The 15,771-nt window shown below is 45.9% G+C and overlaps 2 protein-coding genes and 1 long non-coding RNA gene across 12 annotated transcripts in view; 2 read left to right on the top strand and 1 right to left on the bottom strand.

Annotated features, from left to right (window-relative positions):
* Positions 1–564, top strand: part of LOC143667098 (uncharacterized) — a 43,537-nt gene extending 42,973 nt beyond the window's left edge. The window contains exon 5 of the long non-coding RNA XR_013167850.1: positions 244–564. This is a non-coding gene — a long non-coding RNA (uncharacterized LOC143667098). The remainder of the gene's footprint in view (positions 1–243) is intronic.
* STYXL1 (serine/threonine/tyrosine interacting like 1) overlaps positions 1–599 on the bottom strand; it is an 89,064-nt gene extending 88,465 nt beyond the window's left edge. For 5 of the 10 annotated variants that reach the window (XM_077140895.1, XM_077140896.1, XM_077140892.1 and 2 more), the window contains exon 1: positions 372–492. The gene's annotated coding sequence lies outside the window, so the exon portion shown is untranslated. Of the gene's footprint in view, positions 1–371 lie in introns of all 10 variants that reach the window. The other 5 variants (XM_077140897.1, XM_077140894.1, XM_077140893.1 and 2 more) reach the window with 5 other exon arrangements.
* MDH2 (malate dehydrogenase 2) lies at positions 596–14,446 on the top strand. Its single transcript, XM_077140889.1, has 9 exons — positions 596–779; positions 4,889–5,057; positions 6,512–6,595; positions 7,094–7,203; positions 8,503–8,628; positions 10,557–10,634; positions 12,140–12,239; positions 12,581–12,732; positions 14,135–14,446. Exons 1-9 carry the CDS (start codon positions 714–716, stop codon positions 14,264–14,266), a joined length of 1,017 nt encoding a protein of 338 aa, XP_076997004.1. The 5' UTR covers positions 596–713; the 3' UTR covers positions 14,267–14,446.
* Positions 14,447–15,771: the final 1,325 nt, after the last annotated feature.

Here is a 15,771-nt window from a genome sequence, read left to right as displayed (position 1 = left end):
TGTTAAAGCTCCTAGAACAGTGCCCAATGTTAGCCACTATCGGTAGTATTGACTCTAAAGCTCTGTAAGCTGGAATGCAAGGTCCTGGGCAACCTGAAGGACGAAGGCACCAGCGGGTGGACGGGATGGGTGCGTGGGCGCAGGTGGGAGACCGTGAGTGAATTCGTTAGCTGGGCCCACATCCTCCCACCCCATCCCAGGGACACTCACACCTCCCCAAACCTCACCCCCTTTCCTTTCCAGAGATCAGAGCCCCTCTCCTGCCTTCAGGGAAGGGTGGGTCTGGCTGAAGGCGAAGTTTCGAGTCCGCGACCCACTTCGCCAGACTTTGGCCCAGGTCTCCTGGTCAGAGACTCTGCCTGGGGCCCCACCTGGAAAACGGCTCCTCTGAGGTTCTTCAAGCCTAACGCCCGTCCTCTTCCACCCGTCAGAGGCGGACTCACCCTCCCCACGGGCCGCTCAGAACCTAATGCGTCCACCCCCGAGCCGGACGCCCACCTCGCGAAGGTTGGCCCTGAATAGCCCTCTCCGCTTTCTTCCCCGTCTCCCGGAAGTGGCAGTGGTATCGCGAGATTTGTGTGGCGAGGTGGGACCGGAAGCCGGGTCAGTCTCGCGAGGCCAGGCGCGGCGGAGACTAGAGGCCGGGTGGTGTGTGGAGGTCGTTGGAGTCAACTGGCCTTCGCCTGCGGACCCGCAACCCAGCCCGCGCAGCCATGCTTTCCGCCCTCTCCCGGCCTGTCGGCGCCGCTCTCCGCCGCGGCTTCAGCACCTCGGCCCAGGTAAGGGGCGGAGGTCCCGGGCCCACGCGCCACGGGCCCCCCTGGCTCGGGAGCAGCCCTGGTGCCCGGGCCAACCTGGACCCGCGCGGGGCCGCCGAGCATTAGCCCGAAATTGTAGTGCCCTTGACCGGCCCTGACACCAGGCGGGAGGGCGGGGGAGGGAAGGCAGGCCAGATCCAGGTCGCGGCTCTAGGCTCTTCGCCGAGCTCATCCAAAGGGCCTGCTGGGGGCCTGCTCATCGCCTGCACTCCTTCAGGGCTTAACAGCTCTAGTTCTGGACCCGAAAGAGACTTAGGTTTTTAATGCAGCTTTCCACAGTGCTTTGGTATGATTAATCTCATTCTCCTTGCAGCATCCGTATGGGTTGTGTGCTATAAAAGAAGAATTGTGTATTAAGTCCTTAGTACAGATAGCTTGAGGTAGGTGTCTCGATCCCGGTTCCACCATGATTTGGACACAGGGTTAAAATTCAGCTCTCCTGACCACTGTCAGTGAATTTTGAATCACCAGGGTTTTCCTCTGTGAACACTCGGTTAGCATGTATTTGAAAATTCCTTGCTCTGGGAGGCTGGGCCCTCGCCCCAAGTGTTGTGAAAATGCTTGACAGTGGCCTAGAGCTACTTAAAAGTTAAGCTATTTTTAGCCATCTTCGTCTGGGACAGTGATTCTCAAACCTTGGTGTGTTCAGAGTCAACCAAACATGAAAGCTAAAAAAGAACAGAGGCCCACGCTCTTTGAAGGAAGATAGAACCAGGGCCTTTGTATTAGGTTCAGGTGTCAACATGGCCAGGTGAAGGCGCCTAATTCTGTTGCTGTGGACATAAGCCAATGGTAAGTGAACCTCATCTGTTGCTCATTACATCTTCAGTAGGCTAACAGTCGTGCCTGCTGTAATGAATGATGTTTGATTTAATTGGCTGGTGCTCAAATGAGAGAGTTCAATATAGCACAGCCCAAGCAGCTCAGCATACCTCATCTGAGCACCCACAGCTCAACCCAGGCCTTTGGAGATGCAAAAAGAAATCACCCCAGAGAAAGTTGTTGGAACCCAGAGACCTGGAGAGAAGGCCAGCAGAGATCATCCTGTGCTTTCCCACGTAAGAAAGAACCTTAGTTGAAAGTTAGCTGCCTTTCCTCTGAAGAACTAATGAAATAAATCCTCTTTTATTAAAAGTCAATCCATTTCTGGTGTGTTGCATTCCAGCACTAGCAAACTAGAACATGCCCCAAATGATTTTGATAGATCCTAAGTTTGACAGCCCAGGAGACACTGGTGTTGCTTCTTAAGCACTGCACCCAAAAGTGAAGTAATTATTGAAGGAGATTCCAAATTTCTTGACATTTAGTTCCTGCCCTTCAGTTCTGTTTCATTTTTACTCTATTTGTTTGAAAAATAAATATACAAATTACTACATTGGGTATCCGTGTTTGCCTATAACATTTCTAGGTGCGTGCTGTAGGGAATACCAAGATGAGGGAAATGCCGCACTTCAGATGAGCCAGAAATGAGCAAACTTCAAGCAGTTGGAGGTGGTGAGGATTGCTGATAGAGGAAGGGTAGGGATGGGGTTACCAAACAAAGGCAAGACAGAGAAGACCATAAGAAGGAGCAGGGGGGATGGGAGAAATTGAATTTCCATGGAGCCTTCTTTTTCAACATATTTGTGGGTCTAGACACAGAAATACAACAATGAACAGAACTCTTATGGCATTTACTGTAGATTTACTTAGTTCTCTTACTGTTCGTCTCCCCTATTATAAAGTGGGTTAGATAGTGATAAGCACAAAAGATCAAAAATAAAGCAGGGAGGGGGAGCTGGGTTTGTCTGGGAGGAGGGTTGCCATTTTAGATCAGCCAGGGGAACCTCAAAGAGATCATGAGTTAACCTCTGAAATGCACATTTTCATTTCATTACAAGGTATCATATTCTACTACTTAGGGATTGTTTTTATGAAAATTAGCTACACTGATGACATCTTGTAATCAATAAACAGGATCACCTTGACATACTGAAAGCAAAGAAGTGAGTGGGGAAGCCACCCCTGTTGGGTTCATCTTAATTTCAGGACCAGTGCATATGAGGACCTCAAGTGAGGACACAGGGTCAGTCTGTTTATTGATAGAGTTTAATTCCTTTTTTTTTGTAAGATTCAAATAAACATTAACATTTTCATCCTGCACTTCAGTAAGATTGTCTTGTGCTCCATAGTTTGGAGCCACTGCCCTGTTGGCCTTGGAGGCCAGGCTGAGCAGTGTGGGCATAAGAGCTTCAGAAGCAGGGAGTGAAATGATCAAAAGTTGGATTTTTTGGAAGGATGATTTAGAGGTGGGACTGAGGAACTATATGCTCCTCATGTTCATGCAATGAAATGTGAATGGGAAGCAGCAGAGGGCAGGTTGAAAAGATGTTTGAGATGCCAGATCCTTTGTGTCGTGGCTGGGCGTCTCTGATAAGGGAAAAGGAAAAGACAGAAGTGGTTCTGAATGTTTGAATTTGGGCGAACCTAGGTACTGTTAGGAAACTGGGACGGGAGGGATGGAGAGGGTGACTTTAAACAACTGGGTTTGAGACCAGTAGAACTGGTCCAGAACTGGAAATGTGGAATTGGAACTTGGGCATCCCTGCAATTTGGGAGTTAGTTGCTTGGAGGTGACAGATGAAGATCTGGCAGTGGGTAAGAATGCCAGAACCCTTAGATTCTGAATTGGTCTGGCTAGTTGAGTTTTCTGGGAAATCAAGGGTCCACCTTTAAGGTACCAACTTAAAAAAAATGTAACCCTAGAATGCTGGGTCCTCAACTCTGCCCCTGCCTTTTTCCTTCCTCCGCATGAATCCAACCATGATTGAGTCATAGAGAACTGTTTGGACTGCTTACTCTCAGCAGGCCCTGCTGCTTCATGCCTCTACTCCGTCCGCCTGTAAACTCCTCCTCATCCTTCAGAACTTTTCTCTCTGTTTATTTTCTCCTTTATGCTGCTGTTCTTCATAATATCTGCCTTTCTTCACTTACCACACTAAATGGTGTTTATTTAGTTTGCACATCTTTCTGTTTGCAGGTCTTGTTACTGATGCTGGCATATCAGTCTGGGACATAGTAGGTAGGAAATGGGTACTGTTATTTTATGGATGGGCCATAAAGAATAAATAGGCAGCCACTTTAAGAGGCAATCTGGTACTTCTTCAAAAGTTAAACATATTACCATATGGCCCAACAATTCCGCTCATAGGTGGACACTCAAGATAAATGAAAATGTATGTCCACACAGACACTCATACATGAGTGTCCATAGCAGTATTATTCAGAATAGCCCCAAAGTAGTAACAACCCAAATGTATATCAACAGATGAATGGCTAAATAAAATGTTGTCTATCCATATGATGGAATATTATTTGTCCATAAAAAACAATGAAGTTCTCATACACGCCACAATGGATGAGCCTTAAGATCATGCTAAGTGAAAGAAACTAGTCACAAAAGGCCTAGTGTATGATTCCATTTCTGTGAAAGGTCCAAAATAGGCAACTCTGTGGAAGCAAAGTAGTTTAGGGTCACCAGGAGATGAGGGGACAGAAGGATGATGGCTAAGGGCTGCAGGGTTTCTTTTGAGGTAATGAAAAGGTTCTAAAATTGATTGTGGTGATGGGTGGACAACTCAAGAAATGCTAAAAAACAATTAAACTGTAGAGTTTAAATGGGTGTATTGTACAGCATGTAAAATATGTCTCTATAAAGCTGTTTAAAAACGAAGAATGATTAGGATTAGGTAACAGCCAGTTGGTAGACATATTTGGCTCTGAAATGGATATTAAAAGTCAAGTTTCTTGGCTAATAAGCTGGTATCAGTTCTTCTAGCTCTGGCCTTGTAGATGATAGTGAGACTCTAGTCTCTTTGCATACCCACCCCAAAATCTGTAGATGTAACTTCTCCCCCGTTTCCTGAGGCAAGCCTCTAAACTTCTGAATGAAACTGGACCTTTGGACTGGTGGAACTAAAACTATTCTATCTTCTTTGGCACCAGTGCCATCAGAAGACTCGGGGCAGTGTTTTGCATGATACCACATGGAACCTTTTGATGCCAGGTCCTTTCCTTGTGCCTCTTTTTAGAGCCATGCTAAAGTAGCCGTGCTGGGAGCATCCGGAGGAATCGGGCAGCCACTTTCTCTGCTCCTGAAGAACAGCCCCTTGGTGAGCCGCCTGACTCTCTATGATATTGCTCACACCCCCGGAGTGGCTGCTGACCTGAGCCACATTGAGACCAGAGCAACAGTGAAAGGTACTGGGCTCATGGGTCCTGTAAGCTCTGCATCTCTTCTCTCCACTAGACCAGGATCCAAGTTTTAGAGTAAGCTGTTTAAATAAAGTAAGATATGAGCCTTGGGCTTCCGTATTCATTTTAGAATTAAATTTCACAAATGAGTTCCCCTTTGTAGACTTGCATCTATAAACTTTTAACTAGAGAGCAGTGTCTTTTCAGGAAAAAAAGTGATCTAGCCTTCCAATTTGGGGGTTATATTTTCCAATTTGAGAAGTCATGAGGAAGAGGGAATCATCAGGAACTTTTTGCAGGGATTTGGGGGCAGTCAAAAATGCTGTTCCCTGGGGTCCTGTAGGCTGCACTGATACCAGATGCCAACTTCCACCCCTGGGTCACCCAGCCTCCCCAACATGGCCTAGCTAGGGAAGACTTCCACAGAAGGGCAGCGTCTGGCCTTGAGGTACATATAGCTGGCCTAGAAATCATTCATAATTATAGGCCCTGCTTATTTTACCTTCGTTTACTTCCACATGTCACCAAAATCTTGGTTGAATCATCTTTAAAACTCTATTATAATTGATTACTTATTTATTAAATTCATGCAGTTGACCATTGAGCTGTTTCCTCTTGGCTTTACTATAAATATAAGTTGTGATAAACATCATCGTCTCTACATCTTGTCTCTGAGACTGGAGTTCTAGCAGTAGAATCAGTAGGTAGGAATATTTTAAAGCTTTTACCATAGCAAAAGAAATTGCTGTCCAGCAAGATCATACTGATTTCTTTCTCTACCAGCAGTGCATGAGAATGCCCTGTTTGATAAATGAAACATGGTGCTTTATTGTTTATTGAAGACTCGTTTAAGCAATTCAGGAGGTTGGCTGTCATATCTTAATGTACCTTCTGTAGTTCTAAATGAGCTATATATCTGAGTTACTGAAAACTCTTGCAGGAAGGAAAAAGTAAAAAAATTAAAGCAGATTTTGGGCATTAGAGCAAATTTCCTTAATATGCATTAGAGTCCTTATTTATCAGCACAGGGCTTTTTCTTTATTAGCCTTCAGTAAGGAATTCTTACTGGAATGATTATGAAGTGAACAACCCTAATAGGGGGGTTGTGATTGATTTTAAGTGCTAGTGAGTAGGAAAAAGAAAAGAATTTGGTTTGGTTTTGTGAAAACAGAATCTAGTTCAGGACTTGGAGGTATCCTAATCTGTTTCAAAACAAGGGCCAGGGCAAAGAGATTGGGGGAAAGCAGACTGAAAGGGGAACATTCCTGACATCCAGAATCCATCAGCCTTGCAAGGCAATGGTTGTCAACTAAAGAAAGTCTCTTTACAGCTGGGACCTTCTGCCTTTGGTTGGCATCAGGCCGTGGTAGGGGCAGTCCCCCCAGACATGTCTACATGGACATGGGAGCATCTCTGAATCATCAAGGGAAGAATTGCTCTAATGGGCTGTTTTCTCGTAGGCTTCCTCGGACCAGAACAGCTGCCAGACTGCTTGAAAGGCTGTGATGTGGTGGTTATTCCAGCAGGAGTCCCAAGGAAACCAGGTGTGTCTTAAAGCCTGTCCTAGCGTCTCCCTACCAGTCAGGTGAGACAAGTGGTTTTTCTTCAAAAATGAGTTTAATCAGCTCTCACTGCTGCAAAATAATTTCAAAGGCTCTCCATTGCCTGTGAAATGAAAATCAAAACTAGTTTTTGGTGTGGTGTCTAAAGCCATTTCACGTGTCTTTTGTGTTTTTACCCCCACTGAGTGTCATCATACCTCAGACATCTTTGGGGATTCTCAGTAATCCTTGATGATTCTTCTCAGATGTCAGTGTCCCTGATTCCCACCTCTCTGCCTGTCCTCAACCTCCCCTCCCCCCAACTTCTGTTTTGGCACTTGTTACACTGGATTGTTTTCGCTGCAAGATAGATTTACTTGAAAAGAGAGGCCCAGTCTAGCTCATGTTTGAATATCCTGTAACACCTAACACACAGCACTTGGCACATATTTGGAAATTCATTGTGTACTTTGTGAACGTCTCGATTTGGATCGTTCCCAGGCATGACGCGGGATGACCTGTTCAACACCAACGCCACAATCGTGGCCACCCTGACTGCGGCCTGTGCCCAGCATTGCCCTGAAGCCATGGTCTGCATCATTGCAAATCCGGTGAGTACCACAAGGTCCGTCACTTAGTGCTCCGCGGGCAGATTGGCTGCTGAGGCTGTGCTGGAAGCTCATGTTCGTCAGCAGAAGTGTGCTGAGATGTTGGTGAATGAGGATAATGAGGATAATCAGGTTAACATGCCAAAATGGGCGACTTGGACAAGCTAAGAGGTCCTTATGTTTATTTGTAAGGATTCTTTTGCGCGTGACTTAAATGTCTGAGTTTTGACCTATTTTTTCCACCAACTAACTTTGTGCTTTTGTGAGGCAAATCACTTCCCCTCTCTGTACCTTAGTTTTCCCACTTGGAAATTAAGTCCATTCTTGAGGCTTCTTTCAGCCCAAATATGGTAACCTGGTAACTCTGTTTTCTGGTATGGAATTCCTGGTTCCCCTCGTTCCCTTTCTCCTCACGTTTACACACGCAGTCTCATGACACACAGCCACCCCAGGCTCTGCTCATTCAGCTCAAACCCCAAGTGCTCGTTTCTCACAAGGCCAGCTGCAGGTCCCAGACCTGACTTAGCAGAGCCTCAGATGGCGTTTAACAGCAGCCCTCTCTGTTTCTCCCTCCCAGTCTAATCTGGTTTCTGGTCTTTTCGTGGTCTGCGTGTGGCCAGGGTCTGAGTGAAAGTACAGCAACCGCGATGTTGACTGCGGGACCTGGCCACTGGGAAATACCTAGAGTTGTGCCTCTTCCCTGAGAAGAACTATTTTGCCCTTCTTCAGAGTGGCTGGATAAAGTAGATGGCAGCTGTTTCTTTCCTTAGGGAGCTGACTAGTCCCCAATATAAACCTTGCTTTGTTTTTATTACATTTCCTCCTGTGTACCAAATGTTGTATTAAGTACTTAATAAATATTAAGTCGTCTAATTTTCACAATAACCTCTGAAGGTACTTACCTGCCATCTGACAGCTAGGAAAGCCAAGTCCTAAGGAGCTTAGGTAATGCTTAGGGCAGCAACACAGAGCGAGAGAGCTGGGGTTTGACCCTAAGTCATCTGAGCTTTGAAACACCGTGCTGCAGTTAGTTGATCAAGCTCGAGTGGAGCAGAACTGCCCTGTGAACTCTGGGTATGGAGGACATGAGGACAAGCACATGCTGCGGTGGAGCATTGCTTTGTTTACATGGGGGAGGAGGAGGCCACCCACTGCAACTGCCTTTGCCCTGCCTGTAGACAAATGGCTCGTGTTTAGCCACTTAGGACTTGTTAGTAGTCTGGCAAAAAGGTTTTTCCTTTTGTTGCTTGTTTTTGCTCTCAGAATGCAGGGGAAATTGTGCCTGTCTCTGGGATTTTCTAGGTTAACTCCACCATCCCAATCACAGCAGAAGTCTACAAGAAACATGGAGTATACAACCCCAATAAAATCTTCGGCGTGACTACCCTTGACGTTGTCAGAGCCAATGCTTTTGTTGCAGAACTGAAGGTAAGGGCTGCATCAGGTATCTTTTGGTTTCCCTTTCTGAACTTCTCCAGCCCCCTCCCCCACCCCACCTCCAGCCTCACAAAAATTACTTGCAGGCATAGAAGACACACATTGCTTGTCACCTGGTATTGTAAATGTTTTTCTGGCTTGCTCTTGGTGGATGGTAGTTCCCAGGTTCTCTCAGGGAATCCATCCTACACGCCTCCTGAAGTTATTAGACAAAAGCTGGTCAAACTAGCCAACAAAGAACTTAGAAAAGCACAAAAAATCATGAGATTTCAAAATTGTCCCTGGTCTATGGTTCTAGCTTCCTTTCTTGGGTTATCTGACAGAGCTTTCCTTAGATGGTCTGGTCTTGCCAGTTGTTTGTTTTTTTTCCTGGACTTTCAGACTGCATCCCTCGGTAGATAACACACATGTGGCTTACTGAAGGCTGGCTTGCCTTCTTTTTCCTCCCCTGTGTACCAGACAGACCCACTTCTCACATTTCAGAAAAAAACCCACTTTCATTCAGACCTGTATAGCAGGCTCTCTTGTATGTGTTAGAGTCACAAAAATTCATAAGATAAGGCCCTAGGCCTTGGTGGCTTGATGTAGCAGGGAGATAGACCTGGAACCGTTTAATTTAGTAACCAATTCAGTGCAAGTGTGCCCAGTGTGGTGAGACATGGAGGTAAGGAGCACATGAGTTTGCTTGTCATTGAGCAGGGAAAGGCTTGAAGAGAATGCCATGAAGCTGGGAGGACAGGATTTCAGATTCCTAGGGTTCCAGCAGTGCTCAGAGCTCTTTGGCAGAGCACACCATTACCTCCAGGACCTGTTTCTTTGCTGCAGATCAGTAGCCACTAACCACATTTGGCTATTTAATTAAAATTAAGTACAATCCATAATCTATGGTTTCTGTCACATTGGCCACATTTCAGATACTCAATAGGTATATGTATCTACTATATTATTGCAGTTCTTTTAGCAAGGTCCTGACCTGCATGCTTTACTGTTTGAAATGAGGAGAAAGGGGATCTTAATCCCTGCCAGAGAAGCTGAGACTTGAGCAGTTTCTTAAAAGTAGGGCCTGGGTCGGTTCAGCCCTATATCCCAGGTGGCCACCAGAGGCATTGGTATAAAAGTCCTAGTAAAGTCGGCTGGACTGAAATGTCTTAGTTCTTTGGCTCCCTGCTCCATTAAATTGATCCTGTTTGGTTGGTTCACCCCTCTTACCCCCTATTTGAGGCTGGTTCTACCTTAATAAGGTAAAGTTTGGTCTCCTAACATCAGGCTGGTCTGTTTAGCACTCATGGGGTTTGGGGAAGGCAGCATCATTTGGGGAGCTGCTCACCTCCCTCCCATGACTCCCACCAGATTTCCCTTTTTGTCTGTTTTAAGAAATACCATGTTCACAAATAACTGAGAGCTTTGTACATTCAGTCCTGTAACAGATGACTCGGCTTCTTCCGCAGGCCCTGCTGGTTTTGTTCCCTTCTGACCAGTCACTGTTTGAGTTGCCAGACTTCTCACACCTCCGTTTCCCGGGGCCGTTTGCATACTCTGAACTGAAGGATGGGGGTGTGACTGCCAGTCTGTGACCAAATGTGGGAGATTGGGGTCTGAGCTTGTTGTAGGGAATGACACTAGCTCCCAGGAGATGGTGGCCATTCTCTGGCTCTAGAGAGCACTGGGCCAATAAAGAAACCTCCGAGAAGGCAATTTACAGCTCACCGTGAGGAAAGAGCCCTGTAATCACCTCACTGCACAGTGACTCAGTCCTGTGTGCATCCTGATGTGAGACCCCTGCGCCAGGCTGTGCTGGATGGGGCTGGGCAAGATCTCTGAGTTCTGTGGATTTTCCCAGTACTTGGTGCTTTAGATGGATATAACATGCTTTATACTCAAAGAGCTTGCCAAGAATTAATTCATGCTTTCGTGGCCAGGGTTTGGATCCAGCCCGTGTCAACGTTCCTGTTATTGGCGGCCATGCTGGGAAGACCATCATTCCCCTTATCTCTCAGGTACGTCTGTCATGGGGCCCTGAGGATCTTGGGCACCTTTAAGAGGCTCTGCTTTGAGGCTAACAGACCGAGCAGTTGTTGCCATCCACCGTATTTTGAAAGGCCCCAGTCTGTTGTGAAAATCTCTGGGCTGTGGCCTCTGGGCTTGTGGATAGGCTCCAACATCTCAGGAGTCCATAGCCTATGGAGTGAGGATGATCACAGGTACCCAGAGTGGTCAGCCCCAGCACACACTCAAACCACTGTTAGAAACATGCTGAAAAATGAGTACAATCAAGTGAACATCGCTGTACATGAGATACACCAAATCCACATCAGAATCCCTGAATGCACTGAGAACACTATAGCATTTTTGTGGTATTCTTATGAGAAAATCATGGGAACATCTTAGCAATTGATGGACATTCTACAAAACAAATATTCTTGTGAAATAAAAAAGTTATTTACAAAATGAGCAGAGGACGGGTGTGGCCTCTCTCTCTCTCTGAGCCCAACTCTGCAAGAAAAATTATTACCCTCCCCACCCCATCCGTGGGACAGGACATCTAGGGATGAAAGTTTCCCTGACAACGTGGAACATGATTCCCAGGGATGAACCTGTCCCTAGCACCGTGGGACTGACAATGCCTTCCCACCAAAGGGTTGAAAAGAAATGGGACAAAATAAGGTATCAGTGGCTAAGATAGTTCACATGGAACTGAGAGGCTGCTCTTATGCAAGCTTCAGCTAGATGTTTCTTCTAATTGTCATGGTTTACCAACCCCAACCCCATCATTCCTGTTAACCCCAAAGAACACCCAGGGCTCTATTTGAGATCCTGCTAAAGTTTCATGCAGTAAGCTTACTTTCCTGAAACATAATCTTCAGAGAGTTCCTAGGACAGATAAGTCCTGAAACCCAGAGGGGCCAACCTCTCCAAGAATATCAACTAATTCCATCCCCCCTATATCATCAATACCCCTTTTCAACATGAAAAAGTTAGAATGGGCATATCCCTACGACCCCCATAGACTGGGAATAGGATCGAAGGAGGACTTGTAATAAAGAAGGTAGGATTTAACAGATGAGTAGGCCTGGTGAATCATTGTGTTGATGTTTCTTTTGGCCTCCAGTATTTTCGAGCAACTAGATAGTAAAATGTGAAGTTGTGGAATGGTAATCCATACCAGACTTTGAAATCTGTTCTCTAACTACTTGTTAAAGGGTAGTCTGAAAATTTTTGCTCCTTTTTTAAAATTATTTTTTACTTTATGTTATATTTCACAATTAAAAAAAAGTTTTAAAAAAATGAACAAAGGATTCAGGATACCTCCCACCAAAGTTGGTTTGTCTTATTAGTCTTTCTGCAAAGAAAATGGTCTTGGTTTCACATATAATGGTGCGGAGGGATTCACGGGAAGCAAGTGAGGAGAACACCTGAATGGGGCAGAATGGTGGCAAAGAAATTTTTAATTCACAGCCAAGCCAGAGTCTGTCAGGTGATTGTCCTTCTCTTTGGCTTTCAGTGTACCCCCAAAGTAGACTTGCCCGAAGACCAGCTGGCTACCCTCATTGGGCGGATCCAGGAGGCCGGCACAGAGGTGGTCAAGGCTAAAGCTGGAGCCGGTAAGTTTTTCTGTGTTTGACACACTGCGTAAGTAGTCAGCCCTGAATGCTTTGTGGGGTGGGAGTGGCTCTTTGATTGGCAGAGCCGATTCAGTGCTGTTTGTGGATATTTAAAAATAAGGACTGGGGTGCACAGTTCAGTTTTAGAATGCTCACCTGCCATGTGGGAGACCCAAGTTTGATTCCCAGCCATGTACCCAAAAATAAATAAGGGAACCTGATCTAAATTCTTATTTACTTACTAAGTAGAAAAACCTGTAAATGCTTTAGGTGGCAAGGCAGCCTCTCCTGGGCTTTGCAGTCACAGTGCCAGCCTGGCTGACCTGCCTGTGTCCTCCTAGGCTCTGCCACCCTGTCGATGGCATATGCTGGTGCCCGGTTTGTCTTTTCCCTGGTGGACGCAATGAATGGAAAGGAAGGCGTTGTTGAATGTTCCTTCGTGAAATCGCAAGAAACAGACTGCCCCTATTTCTCCACACCATTACTGCTAGGGGTACGTATACATATCCTGGAGGTTGGTCGTTTTGACGATGGAAAGGAAAGGTGTCTATTTAAAATTCAGGAGCTTGTCCCTGTCCATTTGCTAGATAATTCAGATTTCCTTTGTGCAGTAACTGCATCTCACTGCCTGGCTTGTGCTTGGGTTTTCAAGGATGGAAAAGTAAGACCTGGGAGATCTCAAGCTAAGGGGTCCAAATCTCCCGACACATGTCTCATTCGCCTGGATTTAACCAGGTCAGCATCTACCTGAGTGTGTGTGCTGGCGAGGCACTCCTTCCACCTCAGGGTTTCCCTATGCAAGCCTGAATGTCATTTTCCACTAGCTTGTACCCAGTATTCTTGTTCTGAACTCAGGAACCACAAATTCTGATTCTTCTTCAAAGGAGGCCTTGCATGAGATGTTGGACAGCTGTCATACTTAAAGTTCAGACATTCCTGGTTCCCCACTGTGTTTTCACCTGTAGCATCGAACTAAGCCTGTCTCGTTATATTGCTGAGCTCAGCCTGTTTTTGGGGTAACTGTCTGATATGGCTGTCTCTTTTTGAGCCTTTAATGAATGGAAACCCCTCGTTCTCACACAGTCGAGCCAAAATGCCATTACTATGTGTGGGCAGCTATTGAAATCTGGCCAGTATGTCATTGCCTTTAACTCATGCCCAGAAAGAAGCAGTTTATGACTCAGTGGACCACCCAGAGGCCCTTCCCATAGACATCCTGATGCTTGGGGAGCTGTCAGGCGTGGCCCCAGGCCTGGGGCACTCCGGGTAGTGGGGAGAGAGACCCGGAACCCTCCGATTCAATAACTAGCTCCGCACAGGTGTGCACAGAGTGGTGGGGCCAAGGTGTGGTGGAGGAGAGACAGCAAGCCAAGTCAGGCTTTGTGGCAGCAGAAACAGTTCTCATTTTAGGGAGGTGAAGACAGTGGGATGAGACATCTGTTTGTTGTTGTTGTTGTTTAAATGCAGACATTTACTTACTTAATTCCATTTGATTTGGGCGAATATGAAATATTAATATTTTCAGGCTTTACTAACTTGTGGGAAAGACTAGAACCCAAAAAATAGGCTCTATGTTAGGAAGAATAATGTGTTGCTGATTATTGAGTCCTTTCTGTGCTCTCACAACCTCCTCTGAGGTAGCTCTTACACTCATTTTAAAGAAAACAAACTTAGAATTTAAGTAATTTGTCCAAGATGCCCAGATAGTAAATGACAGGGCCAGGGTTGCAACCTGCGTCTCCTTGGCCCTAAAGCCTGCTGCTCCCAGCAGCTGCCCGGAGCCTCCTGGAGGAGACGGTTAAGCAGAGCTGGTGAAGCCGCAGGGTGGGTGTTCTGTGACAGTCCGGTTCTGAAGAACTTCATTGTAATATTTCACCACCTTCCCTCGCCTTCAGAGAAAAGGCCTGGAGAAGAACCTGGGCATCGGCAAAATCACCCCTTTTGAAGAGAAGATGATAGCTTCTGCTGCTGCTGAGCTGAATGCCTCAATCAAGAAAGGAGAAGAGTTTGTAAAGAACATGAAATGAGAGTGCCATCAAAGAGTAATAAATAAACCTTATTTATTACATGTCACTGGAAAGCCATTTGACATACTCTTGTGATTTTTAATTTACTTTGATGATGTTTATTGAATTAACATTATCATTCCTTCCAAATTGTGGGCTCTCTATTGGCACAAATAAAAAGTCTTTAATTTTCTTTTTCAAGGTCCCCTCTATAAATGTGCTTTTTTCTCCATTAGAGCTGGTTTCAGAGTATCACCTGTTTTCATTTCAAATCAGAACCAGATGTTATTTCTGTTAGACTCAAGCGTGATGGTTTCTTCAATAGCTTCAAAAAAGTCTAATTAAAATGTGTAATTCTAAACAGAGTATGCACCACAGCATCCCTCAGGTGTGTCACTTGAAAGAAGGGTCAACTCAGGCTTCTGGGACCTGATTCCTTGCAGCGTCCTTTCACCCTCACGTGGATAATTTCTCAGTGGCTAGTGCCAGTTTCTGTCCTTAACTCTGGGCTGAATTTCCTGGTTAAACCAGCAGTACTGTCTTCACTCTGCTGCTCGGGCCCCTGGTCCCCCTCTGAATGTCATGTCTTCTGACCAAGCTGTGATGTCAGTGATAGTGACAACCTGTAACAAGTTGTGCGGAAAGCACGGGGCGGGGTGGCGGGGTTCCCCTGAGTACCAGCTCCCGTAGCAAGCCTGCAGACACGGCACTGTCTGCCTTCATACAAAGGAGGATCCCATTGTTACCAGTGGCTTAGGAAGGTACTTTGTCCTATACGTTTTTATCCTAACTGAGGGGACTGAGGTGTGGGAGCTGAAGTGAGAACAGCTCCATACCTGGGAAGGAATTTTCTGGCAACAGGTGATGATCTTCCATCGTTGGGTGAAGGGGGTGGGGGTGGAGGTAAGCCCATGAACGGAAACTTATTTACCCACAACAACTTTTTTTAACTGAAGTATATTCATTAAAACTGAAATGGATTTTTATGTTGATACATGTTCATGTATACAACCTAAAAAGTAGCCAAAAAAATAAAACAAGGAAAAATGTCACTGATTATATGTTAATTTCTGTCCTCTTAATTTTGTACATTTCATAAATTGAGATACTTCGTGTACCATTTGTAGCCTATTCATCTGTCATTATAACCACCCCCAAACTTGGTTGATTCAAACAATAGCTATTCTCTTCTGTTCTGGGGGTTGCTTCGGCTCAGCTTCACCAGTGAGGCCCCTCAGGCTGCTGTCATCTGGAGACAGGGTGGGCTGGAACGAGGTGGTTTGCTCACATGGTTGGTGCTTGAGGGGTGCTGGGCCAACTCCGGCCTCTCCATCTCCGCGTGGGCTCCACAGCAGGTGACCAGATTCCTTATGTGATGGCTCAGGGCTCCCAAAAGCGGGAAAGCAGGAGCCACCAGGGCTTTTAAAGGCTTAGCATCGCTTCTGCCACCATGTCTTGATTAGTCACTCAGCACACCCAGATGCGTTGTGGAAAGAGACCACATAAGGGCGTGAACAGCAGAGGAG

The sequence above is a fragment of the Tamandua tetradactyla genome, chromosome 23 (genome assembly GCF_023851605.1).
Source record: "Tamandua tetradactyla isolate mTamTet1 chromosome 23, mTamTet1.pri, whole genome shotgun sequence".
Classification (NCBI taxonomy): Eukaryota; Metazoa; Chordata; class Mammalia; order Pilosa; family Myrmecophagidae; genus Tamandua; species Tamandua tetradactyla.
Note: the sequence above shows the minus strand (reverse complement) of the source record. Positions and strands in the feature narration are given on the sequence as shown.